The 18,947-nt window shown below is 35.6% G+C and overlaps 2 protein-coding genes and 2 non-coding genes across 7 annotated transcripts in view; 1 reads left to right on the top strand and 3 right to left on the bottom strand.

The window, feature by feature from the left end:
- The window catches only part of SH3BGRL (SH3 domain binding glutamate rich protein like), a 339,550-nt gene that overhangs the window by 173,295 nt on the left and 147,308 nt on the right, over positions 1 to 18,947 (top strand). The window contains exon 4 of one of the 3 annotated variants that reach the window (XR_012026484.1): positions 7,161 to 9,498. The exons of 1 other annotated variant lie outside the window; for it this stretch is intronic. Coding sequence is in view for 1 of the 2 variants with exons in the window: in XM_072816911.1 (XP_072673012.1) it covers positions 7,161 to 7,271 (111 nt within the window). In the remaining variant the exon portion in view is untranslated. Of the gene's footprint in view, positions 1 to 7,160; positions 9,499 to 18,947 lie in introns of those variants that run through there. One more of the 3 variants, XM_072816911.1, reaches the window with a different exon arrangement.
- LOC140628066 (SH3 domain-binding glutamic acid-rich-like protein 3) lies at positions 5,694 to 9,285 on the bottom strand. 2 transcript variants are annotated; one of them, XR_012026486.1, is made up of 3 exons: positions 9,115 to 9,285; positions 6,276 to 6,449; positions 5,694 to 5,878 (listed from the first exon to the last, which is right to left on the bottom strand). XR_012026486.1 is itself a non-coding variant. In XM_072816915.1 (3 exons), the coding sequence occupies exons 1-3, from the start codon at positions 9,160 to 9,162 to the stop codon at positions 5,813 to 5,815; spliced, it is 282 nt and encodes a 93-aa protein (XP_072673016.1). In that variant the 5' UTR covers positions 9,163 to 9,285; the 3' UTR covers positions 5,694 to 5,812. The 2 variants fall into 2 exon arrangements, 1 of the variants encoding a protein (XP_072673016.1); XM_072816915.1 differs by having other exon boundaries at positions 6,282 to 6,449.
- LOC140628927 (small nucleolar RNA SNORA62/SNORA6 family) lies at positions 11,508 to 11,665 on the bottom strand. Its single transcript, XR_012026844.1, has one exon. It is a non-coding gene; the product is annotated as a small nucleolar RNA SNORA62/SNORA6 family (small nucleolar RNA).
- On the bottom strand, positions 11,891 to 11,997 carry LOC140628855 (U6 spliceosomal RNA). Its single transcript, XR_012026790.1, has one exon. It is a non-coding gene; the product is annotated as a U6 spliceosomal RNA (small nuclear RNA).

Below are 18,947 nucleotides of genomic sequence, written 5' to 3'. Positions count from 1 at the left end.
CCCCACATGCAACAATGGACAGATCATTTAAATAAAATCAACAAGGAAACAAGGGCTTTGAATGACACACTGGACCAGGTGGACTTAACAGATGTATACTAAGCATTTCAACCAAAGCAGCAGAATACATACATATTCTTCTCGAGTATACATGGGACATTATCCAGAATGGAACACATACTGTGTCAGAAATCAGGCCTTAAAAAAGTACAAAAAGATTGAGATCATAACATGCATATTTTCAGATCAAAATGATTCAGACCTTGAAGTCAAACACAAGAAGACTTTTGGAAAGACTACAAATACATGGAGATTAAAGAATATCCTACTAAGGAATGAGTGGATTAACCAAAAAGTAAAGAAGAAATAAAAAAATAGATGAAACGAAATGAGAATGAAAACATGTTAGTCCAAAATCTTTGGGAAGCAGCAAAGGTAGTCCTAAGAGGGAAGTATATTGCGATAAAAGCCTACCTCAACCCCGATGTTTATAGCAGCAATGGCCACGATAGTCAAACTGTGGAAGGAGCCTCGGTGTCCAACGAAAGATGAATGGATAAAGAAGATGTGGTTTATGTATACAATGGAATATTACTCAGCTATTAGAAATGACAAATACCCACCATTTGCTTCAACGTGGATGGAACTGGAGGGTATTATGCTGAGTGAAGTAAGTCAGTCGGAGAAGGACAAACATTATATGTTCTCATTCATTTGGGGAATATGAATAATAGTGAAAGGGAATATAAGGGAAGGGAGAAGAAATGTGTGGGAAATAGCAGAAAGGGAGACAGAACGTAAAGACTGCTAACTCTGGGAAACGAACTAGGGGTGGTAGAAGGGGAGGAGGGCGGGGGGTGGGAGTGAATGGGTGACGGGCACTGGGGGTTATTCTGTATGTTAGTAAATTGAACACCAATAAAAAATAAATTAAAAAAAAAAGCCTACCTCAAGAAGCAAACAAGTCTCAAATATATAATCTAACACTATACCTAAAGAAGCTAGAAAAGTAACAGCAAATAAAGTCTAAAGCCAGGAGAAAGGAAATAATAAAAATTAGAACAGAAATATATGATATGGAAACAAACAAAAAAAGTAGAATGGATGAACAAAACTAAGGGCTGGTTCTTTGGAAGAATTAATAAAATTGATATACTCCTGGCTAGACTTGTGAAAAAGTAAAGAGAAAGAACTAGAATAGATAAAAATAAAAAATGAAAGAGGAGACATCCCAACACCACAGAAATGCAAAAAAAAAAAAAAATATATATTATATGCCAACAAACTGGGCAACCTGGAGGAAATGGAAAAATTCCTGCTAGCCTACAAACTACCAAAACTGAAACAGGAAGAAATAGAAAAATGGAACATACTCATAATCAGCTAAGAAATTGAATCAGTAATCAAAAATTTCCCAAAGAACAAAAGCCAGAGCCATATAGCTTCCTAGGGGAATTCTACCAAACATTTAAATAATTAATACCTATTCTCCTTAAAATGTTGTAAAAAAGAGAAATGGAAGGAAAATTTCCAAACTCATTCTAGAAGCCAGCATTACCTTGACTCCAAAACTAGACAAATACCCTACTAAAAAAGAGACCTACAGGCCAACATCCCTGATGAACATGGATGCAAAAATTCTCAATAAAATACTACCAGGTTGAATTCAACAGTATATTAAAAGTATTATTCACCATGATCAAGTGGGATTTATTCCTGGGCTACAAGGGTGGTTCATATTAAAAAAGCAATCAATGGGATACATCACATTAACAAAAGACAGAATAAGAACCATATAGTCCTATTAACAGATGTAGAAAGCATTTGACAATATACAACATCCTTTCTTACTTTCTTTTTTCAGAGAGAGGTGAGGGGAGGAGTAGAGGGAGAGGAAGAGAGAGAATCTTAAGCAGGCTCCATGCCCATTGTGGAGCCTGTGTGGGGCTGGCTCTTACGACCCTGAGATCATGACTTGAGCTAAAATCAAGAGTCAGATGCATAACTGACTGAGCCACAAAGGTGCCCCTAGCATCCTTTTTTGATAACAACCCTCACAAAATTGGGATTGATGGAGGATTAACTAAACATCATAAAAGCCATAAATGAAAGACCCCAAGATAATATCATCAATGGAGAAAAATTGAGTCAGAAACGTGACAAGGAAGTCCAGTCTCAACATTATGATTTAACAGAGTACTAGAAGTCTTAGCCTCAGCAATCAGACAACAAAAGCATCTAAATTGGCAAGGAAGAAGTCAAATTTTCACTCTTTGAAAATGACGTGATTGATATAGAAATTCTAAAAGACTTAATCAAAAAGCTGCTAGAAGTCATACATGAATTCAGCAAAGTTGTAAGATATAAAATCAATGTGCAGAAATTTGTTTTATTCTATACAACCATAATGAAGTAGCAGAAAAAGAAATCAAGGAATTGCTCTCATTTGCAATTGCACCAAAAACCATAAGATACCTAAGAATAAACCTAACTGAAGAAGTAAAAGATCTATATTCTGAAAACTATAGAGTACTCATGAAAGAAACTGAAGAAGACACAAAGAAATGGAAAAGCATTTCATGCTCATGGATTGGAAGAACAAACATTGTTAAAATATCTATGCTACTCAAAGCAATCTACACATTCAATACAATCTCTGTCAAAATACCACCAGCATTTTCCACAGAGCTAGAACAAACAATCCTAAAATGTGTGTGGAACCACAAAATAACCTGAATAGCCAAAGTAATTCTAAAAAAGAAAAAAAAATGGAGGCATCACAATTCCAAATTTCAAGCTATATTTACAAATATGTAGTCATCAAGATAGTATGGTACTGGCATAAAAACAGATACATAGAAGATTGAAACAGAATAGAGAACCCAGAAATGGATCCATAACTATCTGGTTAACTAAACTGTGACAAAGCACAAAATAGATAATGGAAAAAAGACAGTCTATTCAACAAATAGTGTTGAACAACCTGGACAGCAACATGCAAAAGAATGAAACTGGGCCACTTTTTGTGTTAAAGATTTTATTTATTTTTTCATGAGAGACAGAGAAGGAGGGAGAGACATAGGCAGAGAGAGAAGCAGGTTCCCTGTGGGGAGCCTGATGCAGGACTCAATCCCAAGACTCTCAGATAATAACCTTAGCCAAAGGCAGAGGCTCAACCACTGAGCCACCTAGGTGCCCTTGGGTCACTTTCTTACACCATAATCAAAAAAAAATTCAAGATGGATGAAAGACTTAAAAGTGAGACAGGAAATCTTCAAAATCCTAGAGTATAAAACAGGAATCAACCTCTTTGACCTCAGCTGTAATAAATTCTTATTAGACATGTCGATGGAAGCAAGAGAAACAAAAGCAAAAATGAATTAGGAATTCATCAACATAAAGTAAACAATTAATGTATCTAAAAAGCAGCCTACATAATGGGAGAAAATATTTGCAAATGACATATCTGATAAAGGGTTAGTATCTACAGTCTATAAAAAAAAGTTTTCAAAATCACCAATGATTCAGTTAAGAAATGGACAGAATACATGAATAGACACTTCTCCAAAGAAGATATCTAAATGGCTTAGAGACACATTTCAGGATGCTTAGCATCACTGATCATCATGTAAATACAAATCAAAATCATGATATCACCTCACACCTGTTAGAATAGCTATAGTGAACACAACAAACAAGTTTTGGTGAGGATGTGGTAAGAATGGAACCCTCTTGCACTGTTAGTTGGAATGTAAACTTGGTGCAGCCACTCTGGAAAATAGTAAGGAGGATTCTCAGAAACTACAAAATAGAACTACCCTATGATCTAGCAATTGTGCTACCATGCATTTATCCAAAGGATGCAAAAATACTAATTCAAAGGGATACATATGCACCCTGGTGTTTCTAACAGTATTATCAACAATTGTCAAATTATGAAACGATCCCAAATGTCCATTGACCGATGAACGGATAAAGAAGATGTGGGTATATATATGTATATGTACATACACACTGGAATATTATTCAGCTACAAACAAGAATGAAATTTTGCCATTTACAAAGACATGGATGGAGCTATAGTTCTAAGTGAAATATGTAAGTCATATTTAATACCATATGATCTCATTCATATGTGGAATTTAAGTAAGAAGACAGATGGACATTTGAGAAAGGGGAAAAAAAGAGAGAGGAAAACAAGCCATAAAGTGATTCTTAACAATAAAGAGCAAACAAAGCTGATGGAGGGAAATGGGTGGGCAGTGGGCCAGACAGATGTTTGGTATTAAAGAAGGCACTTGTAATGAGCAGTGGGCATTGTATGTAAGTGTTGAATCACTGAATTCTACTCCAGAAGCCAATGTTGCACTTTATGTTAACTAATTACAATTTAAATTTAAAAAATTAAATAGTAAAATAAATAAATAAATAAATAATAAATAAATAAGGATAGGATCCAGAAATTATGGTGTTTCAAAGTCCTCAGATAATTACAAAGTTCAGTAAAGGTTGAAACGCACTGATTTAGCAGCAGAGGACAGATATAGAATAATAAAACTGGAAGAAGAGAGTTAAGATATTACTGCAATAGTATAAGGAAGAATGATTAGGGCATGATCAAGGTAAACAGCTGGAGAGCTAAAGAATAGTGGGATAACGGATATCAAGACTAGCTCATGTAGGGTTTGATGATTGATTGCATACGAGAGTGAGGGGTGTGGGTGATATTTTGGATGATACCCAGGTTTCTGACTTGGGGTTTGAGTGGATTGAGGTACAATGCAACAAGATAGAAACCACAGGTGTAGAAACAAATTTGGAAGAAAACTACCATTTTATAGCAAATGTGGAGGTAAAGAGAGGAGTGATCTAAAGTTGTTATTCCTTAATATTGGTTCCCAAATCTTAGTATACCAAAAAAAAAAAAATACCTGAAGTGTCTGTTAAAATACAAATTGCAATTCTCTCCCTTATTTCCATTTAGGAAGACTTGGAATGGGACCCAGTCATATGCTTTTTTCTTTCCTTTTTAAAATAGCTCCAGTACAGGTGCCTGGGTGGCTCACTCAGTTAAACTTCCGACTGATTTCAACTCAGATCATGATCTCAGTGTTATGAGATAGGAGCCTCCTCTCAGGTTCCACACTCAGCATGGAGTCTGCTTGAGATTCTCCCTCTGCCTCTGCCCCTTGGTGCTCCCTCTTTCTATCTCTAATAATAAATAAATAAAAACTTTAAACAACCTTAGTATAGTATGTAAACTTTTAAAAAATATACTGAGAAATATTTAAAAATAAAGCTCAAAGTAAATTGAAAATTGCACTAAAAGTCTATTTTATGCCTATAAATTAACAGCTACTAGTGACTTAAAAGTTTGTTTTTTTTTTTTTAGATTTTATTTATTTATTCATGAGAGACACAGAGAGAGACATAGAGAGAGGCAGAGACAGGAGAAGCAGGCTCCATGCAAGGAGCCCTATGTGGGACTCGATCCTGGGAATACAGCATCATGCCCTGAGCCGAAGGCAGACACTCAACCACCAAGCTACCCAGGCATCCCAAAAGCTTGATCTTGATAGAAATTTAATGTGTTTTTTTTCATAGCTTTATAAAATTTTCACTCTGTAAAAAAGAAATGATTTTAATGCAAAATTGAAATTGTAAAAGCCCCCATGTTAGTGATTGCAAATTAATCTAGGTATCAATTAACTTTAATGGAATATTTCTATTGTTATAATTAAAAGTAACCAGTGTATACAGAGGTATATGCAGATCGATCTCAGTAAATATCTTTTGTATCATCACCACATATTCATTCAATCTTCAGGAATTTCAAAATCTCTTTGTTCTCCTTTGCCTTGTGAAACATTTCAAAATCCTAAAAGAAATTAAAATTAACTTGTAATATCAATGCCGATTATTTCCACTTATGAAATAATTAAATTCAAGTGTTTGGGTAAGTTTGCTAATTATCTTATCTGGGCCTTTGCAAATATCTGCCATCTAAGGTAAAAAAAATATTCCCCCTAGCCGCAATCATTTCATACTATAATGTATGAAGGAGAATACTATGTATCTCAAAACAAGCAGCATGATATACTTTTCTTTTATGATACTTTTTTCATAATGTAGTACATATTGCCTTATATTTAGAAACATAATTAAGTTATTGTATAAATGAAGAATACTGGCCCTCACAGCCCATAATTGTATTTTTTCTCCATGTATTTGACCTTAGGACATGAAATGAAAATAAAATAAAAATGGACATTTACTCTTACTCCACAATATTCTTGGCCATTGAATATCTGAGGTGGTAGAGCCTTAGGAGTGGAAACTTTCATCCTCATTTCTTGAAGTACCTTCAAACTGATGGAAATATCTATTAATTCATACTTTATTTTATAAGTATCTAGAATTCTGGTAACTTCTTCCTGTCTCTGCTTCACCTAAACAAGTATATAAAGAGATAAAATGATGTTAATCAACTGACTCTAATGATTTATGTTTTATTTTCCCCATCCATTATGCTATGGAAGAGGAATAGCTTTTAATAGTGTGGTGTTTCTTTGAGGAGCAAAAATTACATAATTTTCTTGTGATAAACACATACATACATATATAGTAGATATATGTAATATATAAATATGTTTAATATGTATATTAAGAAATACAGTAAGGTTTCAGTAAGAACTAAAAATCTCTAATGGGCTATATATATATATATTTACCATATTGATTTCATACTGCACATGAAGTAGTATAACATTCTTCTAACAGTTGAAGCACACTTTTCAACTTATCACTGCATTAATTTATACTAATATCTATGGTAGCTCTGTGTAAGAAATGAACATACCAGGTTTTTAATTTTGAAGAAACATACTACATGTGCTAAACCATAATCAGAGACTATACCTAAGTACAGAGATAAAATCCACAGAATGAGAAAATAAAGTATATCAGGAGATTACGATTTAAAAATAGCGTAGTGTATAAAAGTGGAGTTCTTGTTATATCCTCTTATATGAACTATTAGATTTGTATTATCTGCTGAAAGATTGTATATTCTTACACTGTCTTTTTTTCTGAAACACTACCAAGAAGTAAAATTGTAATAATTAGTTATCTTTTTAAAAATATTTTATTTTTTTATTCAGGAGAGACATACAGAGAGAGGCAGAGATACAAGCAGAAGGAGAAGCAGGCTCCCTGCAGGGAGCCTGATGCGGTACTTGATTCTGAGACCCCGGGATCATGCCCTGAGCTGAAGGCAGACGCCCAACCGCTGAGCCATCCAGGCATTCCTAATTAGTTATCTTTTAATCATATTTTATAATTGCAATTTTTGGTTAATAACTATACCATAAATTTTAAAATTTGAGTTTTCTACCTATTTTACATGACATTCTTGGGCAATTTTGCCAAATAAAATCTCTGATACTAGAATGAGAATACATGTAAAAGCAATTTGACAAATACAAACTCCAGCTTATTCAAGTATGATTTCTGAAAAGGTGCATGGCAGAAGGTTTTTTGTTTGATGACTTAAAAATGTAATACAATCATGGTTAGAAAACCCTGTCTATTTGTAATTGATAGCTAAGAAGTTTCTGAAATTCCATTATACAACATTTCTACTTTCTAAGGCTCATTATTTTTAAAAATTGCGAAGGCATGGTGCATGTGATTTAAGTCATATTAATAGTGTTTTTTTTTCAAAACTTTTTCAGCGGAACCTCATTAAGATAAGAACAGTTGCTTAGACAAGTGCTAGTCTGAATGTAGATTATAAAATTGGCAACATCATCCTTATCCCACTCCAAAACTACAGAATTTGGGAGTGGCTCTCAGGAATATTTTATCAAGCCCTCCAGATGATTTTTATGTTACAGTTTGAGAGTCACAGACCAACAGTTGTGTGAGTCTTCTGCTGTATACATTGTGGTCCTTATTGATTTTGAGTCATTCCCTCTTACAGACTCTTTGTACCATATCTGATAACATAAATCACAATGTTAAATAGTCAAAAGGCCCATAATTTTCTTTTTAAAAGTGCTTCTTCTTATTGTTGTTTCTTAGTATCTGGGTAAAATCCCTAATCTAATTGATAAAGCTTATACAAAAGCAATGCACTCTTTCTAGACTGATATCAAATCTCATTGCTCCCTGCATCTATCATAGTGTCTTGACACACAAAAGACGTGTGATGAATGTTAAACATTTATAATCAATTCAAAATTCTTTCGTTTTCATGCTTCTCCAAAACCTTTGCAGAATGAGGTTCTTTTATTTTTTTTCCAGAATGAGGTTCTTAACCATATAATGGTCCTTCTATAACTATTAGCCAGCTATATGTGACTATTGAGCACCTGAAGTATGGCTAATCCAATATAAAATATTATATAAGTACAATATACATACTAGATTTCAAGGACTTAATATAAGAATAATATATTTATATAATATCTCTTTAAATATTGATTACATGTTGCAACAGTAAAATTTTATCTATTTTGAGTTTAACAAAATATACTAAAATTAGTCTCATCCTTTTTTAAGTCACTACTATAAATAAAATAACATATGTGGCTCACAATGTATTCCTGTTAGAAACCACTGCTGTACATCTCTTATAATGTCAACATGATTCATCTAAACTGTAATCTAAGACATGTTTTATCTATGCAAATGGATATTCTTCTTAGAAATTACCAGTTTATCTTTTATGATTACTCAATCTTTTCTGAGGATTTTGGCCATTTAATCACTGACATTTTCCCTTTCCTATCCTAAACAGTGTTATTTATCTCTTCTAAAGAACAGGGTTCTTTATCTCTTCCATTTGAAAAATCTGCAGAAGTATTGGAAATACTTAAGTTGGCTGAGCTCAGGACCCAGAAACTTCCCAGATCAGTCAATTCTTAGAGTACAGCCTTGGTGAGGGCAATAACCACATTCTTTTTTCTCCCCTGCATTTCCCAACCCTAGAGAGGTGAGAGGTGAAGACTGAAAGGCAAGAAGAGGATGGTAATGTCTTAGCACAATCCTGAAGTCCCCAATTAGAGTGTATTTAGTCTTTTTGCCTTCTAAGGCCCTTTTCTTTCCACTTACCTCCCTGGACCCTGACACGCTGGTATAATAGATTATAATGGAGCTCATTATTTTCACTACAAGGCTACTTTGGAGAAGTAACCCAGAATCAGTCACTTCACTACTGCTTCAGGCTGAGCTATGCAAAGTTCCAAAGCCTGGCCCTGCCCTTTTCCAAAGCTGTTGCTAAGGGCCATTGGCCTGAGCACTCTGGATTGGCTGAGAAACTAGTGCCCTTGTGATGCAGGAACTCCGGTGCCAGGTGACTGCAGGCCTGGGGGGGGAGGGGAAGAATTCTTGATTAATAAACTCCTGTTAAGGCCTCTTTTCTCTCATCTGCGAGGCACAGGGAAGAACTGGACAGTAGAACTAACGGATTCCTATTCCTGCTGCTTTGGAATGGTGGTAAGCGTGAGCTTTTGTGTCTGGCAACTGCAGCCGCAATGAAGGGCTGAGACATCTGAGGAATAAAATGACCAAAATAAAATGGGATGAGTAAAGAAAGAGAGAAATTAAAACTTGTATTGCCTAAGTTTGTAGGGACAGAGTAAATGGTGCCAATGCTTACTTGGACGGGAGGGGACCACCAAAGTAGCCTTTGATACATTTTTTTCTTAGCCCACTGAAGTGCCTCCTTTCCCTCTCCAGTGCCCCTCCTTTCTTGGGGACAACGTGCTTTCCTTCTGGTAGTTGACCTTTTGGCTTATGTAATATTGAGTGCAATACATACCAACTCTTCTAGCACTTCCTCCGTTCACCCTGTGGAAAAAGATGACCTCATGCTTTAATGTCCATTTCCTCTTCAATACATTTGTAGCTCATTATTATAGCCTTTATTTTCAAGTGGCTGAAGAAAGCAATAATATTTAAAAGATTTTTTGGATTTGCCAAAAATGAACAATGGAAATTGACAGTAAAGGACCAGCTTATGTGCTAGGCAAATTTGGATTCTATGGCTCTACCACTTATAACTATGCATCTTTAGCAAATTACTTTCTTCTGAATGTCATTTTATCAATCATTAGAGTGTGAGTAGTGATACCTACCTGACAGCATCATGGTGAAGATTAAATGAATTAAGTATGTAACATGTTTGGCACATGATCTGATATGTCAGTAGTTCAGAAAATGATAATAATTATTGATGATAAGTGTCAGACTGCTTGTATAAAGTTTGAGAACAAGCATATAAATATGAATAAGATGAAGCATTTATCTTTGAGTGACTCACAGAGTGATAACTGATCAAATGTGGTAAATGCAATGTAGGGAAACCTAAACCATGCTAGGTAGGTCAAGGCATGTATCCCTGAAGAAGTGAGAGCTAATCAGAAACCTGAAAGATGTATAATATGCCAGGAAATTATAAGAATAAAGAAGTTTAAGGTGAAAGGAACAGTCATGAAGCAATGTGGTAATTGGAGCTTTTAAGAGCAAGTCACAGGAATAGAAACTGAGGAAATAAACAGGAAAAAACATACAGACCTTCAGGTTTCATGTCAGATTTTGACTTTTAGTATTTTCAAGGCTGTTTCTTGTTTATAAAAATGCAGAAAACCATAACTTTCAGATTTACTGTGAAGATTAAATGAGTACAGATGTTGTCTAAGAGCATCTTTCACTTATGAGACACTCAATAAATTATATCTCTTATTAATAATCCATGGATGATTAGACACCATGAAGGATTTAGCTGTAGGCATGAAAGGTGGATCAATCTAGCATGTCAAGTGGATTTGAAGGGAGAAAGATAGGAAGCAGCTGCAGCAATACAAAAATGAAATGACAGTAGTGAAAGGCAAAGATATTTAGGACAGGAGACTGATAGAATTTGGATATAGAAGTGAAAAAGGCAAAGGAGATGGGACATAACTAATGAAGGAGTCTAGGTTAGGAACAATTTGAGATATCCATTTCCTTTTAACATTCATTTGTGGTAGCAGTGATAGAAAATCTAATTTTTAAAATTATTTTCATTATCTTTCTGGTGTGCAATTATGACTTATTTTCTCGATTTGCTATGAGCTGTACCTTTGGTGCCAAGCTGAATTAATGCACTCTGTCTTATAAGAGGATGTCTTTGATAACCTAAAACAAATTGGTTGGTATGACATACAAAATTTGAATTAACCTATTATATAGGATATTTGTGATAATTAATTTGAAAGCATTATTTGTAAAAATAACAACAGCAGCAGCAGTTCTATTGATAATCAAGCTGAAAGTATCAGCAATGTAGATTTTTGTTTATGCATCCAAGTCTACTTCAGGAGTTTGTATCTGAGTTCATAATCATTTTGAAGAATAGACCAGACACTTGTAGGTTTGGAAAAAATATATTCTAAAGATGGTAGTAAACTTTATCTTGTCCTTTTACGTATGTGATTGACTGATTGATTGATTGAGTTTTTTTTTCTTATAATGAGAATTACTATCTAACTCCACTCATCGAGCCAGAGACCCTTGTGGTGTTAGTGAAAGAAAGATTCGCCCCTCAGGTAGCATACTACATACAATTGTGAGTTCGTCAGCCAGCCAGTGGCCTCCACTCCAAGTTCTAACAATGTGAATGATTTATTTATTTTTGATTTTGCAAATAATACATGAATTCATGCACATAATAGAAGTCAAACCATATAGATATATAGATAGTAAAAAGTAAAATTGGATCTTCACCTCTCTGCTACCTCCCTTCCAGAGGAAATCACTATTAATAGTTTGATCTGTATTAGTTTTGGTCAGTTTGAAGAGAAAAAGGTCACTTATAATAGGAAAGTTAAGTACAAAGGCTGCTTTAAAAAATATGGAATGCTTTACAAACTTGCATGTCATCCTGGCACAGGGGCCATGCTAATCTTTTCTGTATTGTTCCAATTTTAGTGTATGTGCTACCAAAATGAACACAAGTAAATCTGCTTTGAAGTAAAACTGCCTGAGTTCAAACCCATACTATACACTTATAACTGTGTATTATAAGGCATCCTATCTAATTTCTCTGTTCCTCTATTTTCTCATAGATGAAATGGAAATTAAAATATCTGTTTTATAGAGATGCAATGAGGGTTAAATTAGTGTATGTGAAATATTAGAAAAGTGGCACATAGAACACTATTTACATGATATAATCATATTGTATACATTGTTCCACAACTTGCATTCCGTTAGTACAGATAAAGTCAATACAGTGTACTGATTAAGTGTAGGGGTTCTACAATGGAATGTTACGCAGGAAACAGAAAAGATGAATACTCACCATTCGCTTCCACATGGATGGAACTGGAGGGTATTATGCTGAGTGAAATAAGTCAATCAGAAAAGGACAATCATCATATGATTTCATTCATACATGGAATATAAGAGATTGTGAAAGGAATTATAAGGGAAAGGTGGGGAACTGAGAGGGAAAAATTAGAGAGGGAGACAAACCATGAGAGACTCCTAACTCTTGGAAACAAAAAAAAAAGGGTTGCAGAAGGGGAGGTGGGTGGGGGGATAGTGTAGCCAGGTGACAGGCACTGAGGAGAGCACTTGATGTGATGAGCACAGAGTGTTATACTATATGTTGGCAAATAGAATTTAAATTTTAAAAGAAAAAGCAGGGGTTCTAAATCTGATTGCCTGGTGCAAACCATAGTTTCACCACTTATTAGAATTCTGAACTTTAACAAGTATATAATATTTTTATGCCTGTTTCCTTTGTAAAATGGAAGTAATAGGTTGTTTTTTTTAAGTTTTTATTTGAATTCCTGTTGGTCAATATATAGTGTACTATTAGTTTCAAGTGTACAATATACTAATTAACACTTCCATACAACACCTGCTGCTCATGACACCAGTGCACTCCTTAACCCCCATCACCTATTTAACATATGCCCCTACCCACCTCTATTCTGGTAACCATCAGTTTGTTCTCTATAGTTAAGATTCAGTTTCTTGATTTGCCCCTCCCCCCCAGTCCCTTTGCTTGTTTTTCTTTTTGTTAAATACCACATATGTGTGAAATCATATGGCATTTGTCTTTCTGTGATTTATTTCACTTAGCATGGTATTTTCCAGCTTCATTCATGTTGTTCCAAAAGGCAAGATTTCATTATCTTTATGGCTCAGTAATATTCCATTGTATCTGGATATCATATTTTCTTTATCCATTCTTCAGTATATGAACACTAGAGCTGTTTCCATGATTTGGCTGTTGTAGATAATGCTACCATTAACATTGAGGTGCACGTATCCTATTGAATTAGTATTTTTGTATTCTTTGGGTAAATATCTAGCAGTACAATTGCTGGATAGTAGAGGAGTTAAGAAGAATTAATACGTAGTCTTCTCAAACTATTCAAAAAAATACAAAAGGAGGGAAAACTTCCAAAATCATTCTACCAGGCCAGCGTTATCCTTATTCCAAAACCAAATAAACACACCACTAAAAGATAAAACTAAAGGCCAATACCTCTGAGAAACACTGATGCAAGAATTCTCAATAAAATAGTATCAAAACAGATCCAACAGTACATTAAAAAAATCATTCATTATGATCAAGTTGGATTTATTCTTGGTTTGTAAGGGTGGTTCATTATTCACAAGCCAATCAACATGATATATTACATTAATAAAAGAAAGTATAATAAGAACCATATGATCATTTCAATTGATGCACAACAATAATTTCTCAAAGTACAACATATATTTATGATAAAAATCTTCAAAAAGCAGGTTTAGAGGGAACATACCTCAATATCATAAGACTATATATGAGAAACCCAGAACTAATACCATCTTCAATTGGAGAAAGACTGAGATCTTTTCCTCTATGGTTAGGAACAAGACAGGGATGCCCACTCTCAATACTGTTAAACATAGTACGGGAAGTCCTAGCCTCAACAATCAAACAACCACAAGAAAAATAAAATTGTATTCAAATCAATAAGGAAGAAGTCAAACTTTCACTATCTGCAGATGATATGATATTATATATAGAAAGCCTGAAAAATTCCACCAAAAAAAAACTGCTACAACTAATACATGAATTCAGTAATGTCACAGGATACAAAATCAACATACAGAAATCTGTTGCATTTCTATACACCAATAATTAAGCAGCAGAAAGATAAATCGAGGTATCAATCTCATTTAAAATTACGTCAAAACTCATTAATTTACCTAAGAATAAACCTAATCAAAGAGGTGAAATGTCTCTACTCTAAAAACTATGAAACGTTTGTGAAAGACATTGTAGATTACACAAATAAATGGAAAGACATTCCAAGTCCATGACCTGTAAAAATGAATCTTGTGTCTGGGTGGCACCATGGGTTAAGTGTCTAACTTTTGATTCTAGTTCAAGTCATGATCTCAGGGCTGTGAGACTGAGCCCTGTTGTTGGGCTCCATGCTGGAGACTTAAGATTCTCTCTCTCCCTATTCCTCTTCCTCATCTTTCTCTCTCCCCCTTTCTAAAAAAAATGATAAAAACAAATAAACAAATAAATAAATAAAAACTTCTGCTCAGAGAAGGAAATAATCACCAAAATTAAAAGGAAATCTACTGAATGGGAGAAGATATTTTCAAATAACATATATAATAAAGTTAGCATCCAAAATATATAAAAAGCTTATAGAACTTCATACCCCCAAAAAATGAATGATCCAATTAAAAATGGGCAGAAATCATGAAAAGACATTTTAAAAAATAAGACATACAGACAGCTGGCACAGGAAAAGATGCTCAACATCATTAGGAAAATGTAAATCAAAACTGCTGTGAGATATCTATCACCTCGCATGTCTCAGAATAGCCTAAATCAACAACACAAGAAACAGGAGGTATTAGCAAGGATGTGGAGAAAAGGAAACCCCTCTTGCACTGTTTGTAGGAGTGCAAACAGGTGTAGCCTCTCTGGAAAAGAGAGTGGAGTTTCCTCAAAAATTCAAAAGTAGAACTACCTTATGGTCCATCAATTATACTATTAAGTATTTACTCAAACTATACAAAAATACTAATTCAAAGGAGTACATGCTCCTGGATGTTTAAAGCAGCGTTATCTACAAGAGCCAAATCATGGAAACAGCCCAAGTGTTCACTGATAGAGGAATGGATAAAGAATAAAGAAGATACATAATTACTCAGCCATAAAAAATTCAATTTTGCAATTTGTAATGACAGTGATGGAACTAAGAGAGTATTATGTTCAGTGAAAAAGTCAGTCAGAGAAAGACAAATAGCATATTACTTCACTCATATGTGGAATGTAAAAAATTGAAAAAAGGTACAAAAAAAGAGAGAGAGGCAAACCAAGAAGAAATGTGTGGGAAATATCAGAAAGGGAAACAGAAAATAAAGACTCCTAACTCTGGGAAACGAACTAGGGGTGGTAGAAGGGGAGGAGGGCGGGGGGTGAGGGTGAATGGGTGACGGGCACTGAGGGGGCACTTGACGGGATGAGCACTGGGTGTTATTCTGTATGTTCGCAAATTGAACACCAATAAAAATAAATTTATTATAAAAAAAAGTAGAGTGTTGTCTATAGAGTGTTGTCTATAGAGAAAAAGCTGATACCAGAATGGAATCCATGCCAGAGTTTTCCCTCATGGAAAAGTGCTTAGCAGAGGAATCAGGCAGAATCCTAGGAGGGGCAGTGAAGTCTCAAGATTCCCAGAGTCACTATAAGAGGAGAGGTACCGGGGAAAGCTTACTACAAAACCAAGGTCCGAAAATGGTAAAGGGCTGGAGCGACACAGCCCTCTGGGGGATTTGGAAGAAGCAAGTCAGTTAGGTAGGCCAGCTGTGGACTGAGGTGGTTGTGCCCCCATTCTCTTCGGGAGAGGCGGTCCCCAGGAGTGCAGGTCCAGCAGCACAAGGCCCTGGATTCCAGGGTGCCCAAGTGGACAAAACTGGCGATCCTACATTCCCCAGGGACACACGGAAGCAAGGAGTTCACAGGAAAGCAAGAACTCTCCTCCCACTGGGCACCCCCCAACTTTACAAATCACTGTACCTGTGCCTGCTCCTGGGAGCATCTCTGAAAGTGAGGACTGGAGACTATGGTTAGTTACTCGTGGGAAGATCAACTCCAGAGCTGGAAATCTGACCACAACCATTGTTGTTTCTCCTCTTTGTTTCAACTTATGCCTGGGAGAGGCAGGGCCTCTACACAATAAAGGCTTCACAGAATAAACAGCTCATACTCAGCCCAGAGTCAGGCAAGGGCAGGCATCTCTGCCCAGGCACAGACACTTGAGAATCAGTACAGCAGACCCCTGCCCCAGACCAGCTAGAAGAACAAGGGGAGAGCAACTTTATTGATCAAGCAGTATTGGAAAGCTCCAGAACTAAGGGAAAATAGTATATAGAACTACAGGGTCTTTTGTTTTCCTTTTTTCTTTTCCATTACAACTCATTTTTTTAATTTATAAATTTATTTTTTATGGTGTTCAATTTGCCAACATATAGAATAACACCCAATGCTCATCCCATCAAGTGCCCCCCTCAGTGCTCGTCACCCAGTCACCCCCACCCCCCGCCCACTTCCCCTTCCAACACCCCTAGTTCGTTTCCCAGAGTTAGGAGTCTCTCATGTTCTGTCTCCCTTTCTTACAACTTATTTTTATATCAGACTAAAGATTTCCAAGGCAGGAAACCACAAATGTTGGAGAGGATGCAGAGAAAAGGGAACCCTCTTACACTGTTGGTGGGAATGTGAACTGGTGCAGCCACTCTGGAAAACTGTGTGGAGGTTCCTCAAATAATTAAAAATAGACCTGCCCTACGATCCAGCAATTGCACTGTTGGGGATTTACCCCAAAGATAGCGATGCAATGAAACGCCTGGACAGCTGCACCCCGATGTTTATAGCAGCAATGGCCACAATAGCCACACTGTGGAAGGAGCCTCAGTGTCCATCGAAAGATGAATGGATAAACAAGATGTGGTTTGTGTATACAATGGAATATTACTCAGCCATTAGAAACGACAAATACCCACCATTTGCTTCAACGTGGATGGAACTGGAGGGTATTATGCTGAGTGAAGTAAGTCAATCAGAGAAGGACAAACATTATATGTTCTCATTCATTTGGGGAATATAAATAATAGTGAAAGGGAATGTAAGGGAAGGGAGAAGAAATGTGTGGGAAATATCAGAAAGGGAAACAGAAAATAAAGACTCCTAACTCTGGGAAACGAACTAGGGGTGGTGGAAGGGGAGGAGGGCAGGGGGTGAGGGTGAATGGGTGAAGGGCACTGAGGGGGGCACTTGACGGGATGAGCACTGGGTGTTATTCTGTATGTTCGCAAATTGAACACCAATAAAAAATAAATTTATTATAAAAAAAAGATTTCCAATATATTTTTCTCTTTTCCCACCTTAACTGCAACATTTTATCAGCTCTTCATTTTCTATAATTACATGTCTTAGATATATTTTTAACTTCTGGATTCCCTTCTGCATATTCAATTTAATTTTGGCAAATATATGAGATATGGGTTTTTGTTTTTTGTTTTTTGTTTTTTATTTTTCTGCCTTATTTTGTTTTACAATGGTGGAATTTAGTACCTTCCAAAAGAGGACCAACATACACTGAGAACCAAGTGGAACACCCTGTTGTTTAATTCTATGATATTATATTCTCTCTTTCTTCCTACTCTGCCCTCCTCTTTTATATTGTTTATGTTCTGGTGGTCAATGTTGGAGCTTGCTATAAGTATCGCTGTTTTATATAAATTTGGGATTGAGAATCTCCTAACATACAGAACAAAATATACTCAGAACCAAGAGGATCACCCTCTAAGACCCCTCAGGTAGATTACATTCTCTCTCGACTACCACTTCCTCACCACCAGAATCCCCCCGCTTTTTTCTCTTTTCATGACTTTTTTTTCTTTTTCTTTTTTCTACTTTGTTTTTGGTTTTTGGCCTTTTATTTTTACTTTGTTTCAAAATTTTGATTTTTTCTTTAGTGGTCCTTTTGTTTTATTTTGCTGTGTTCTTCTTTTTCTTTTATTTTCTGGTCTCTGACCTCTTCAGAATCATCTAGAGTGTGTTTTGATTATGTCGTGGTTGATATATTTGACTCAGCCCGCTCATACAGCCACTATGCACTGGACAAAATGACTAGAAGGAAGAATTCACCACCAGAAATGGTACTCTCTGCCATAGAATTACAGAATTTGAATTTCAATACAATGTCAGAAGGTCAATTCAGAAGTACAATTATAAAGATACTTGTGGCTCTGGAGAAAAGCGTAAAGGACTCTAGAGACATTGTGACTGTAGAATTGAGATCTAATCAGGCCAAACTTTAAAATAGATTAAATGACATGAAAACCCAACTGAATGATCTAACTGCTAGGGTTAATGAGGTGGAAGAGAGAGTGTGACATAGAAGATAAGTTGATGATAAGGAAGGAAACTGAGGAAAAAAAGGAAAAACTATTAAGAGCCCCTGAGGAAAGATTTAGGGAAATAAATGATAGCTTGAGAAGGAAGAATATACATCTAATTGTGATTCCAGAAGAGGCTGAGAAAGGACCACAAAGTATATGCAAACAAATAATAGCTGAGAACTTCCCAAATCTGGGGAAGGAAGCAGGCATTCAGAAAGAAGAAATAGAGAGGAACCCCCAAAAAATAATCAATAAAAACCTTTCAACACCTCAACATTTAATAGTAAATTGAACACCAATAAAAAATAAATTTATAAAAAAAATAGTGAAACTGTAAATTTCAAAGATAAAGAGAAAAATCTTAAAGCAGATGGGGACAAGAGATTCTTTACTTATATAGGGAGAAATATGAGATAAACAGCAGGTCTCTAAATAAAGACCTGCCAGGCCAGAAAGGGCTGACATGATATATT

This window comes from Canis lupus, chromosome X, assembly GCF_048164855.1.
Source record: "Canis lupus baileyi chromosome X, mCanLup2.hap1, whole genome shotgun sequence".
Lineage (NCBI taxonomy): Eukaryota > Metazoa > Chordata > Mammalia > Carnivora > Canidae > Canis > Canis lupus.
Note: the sequence above shows the minus strand (reverse complement) of the source record. Positions and strands in the feature narration are given on the sequence as shown.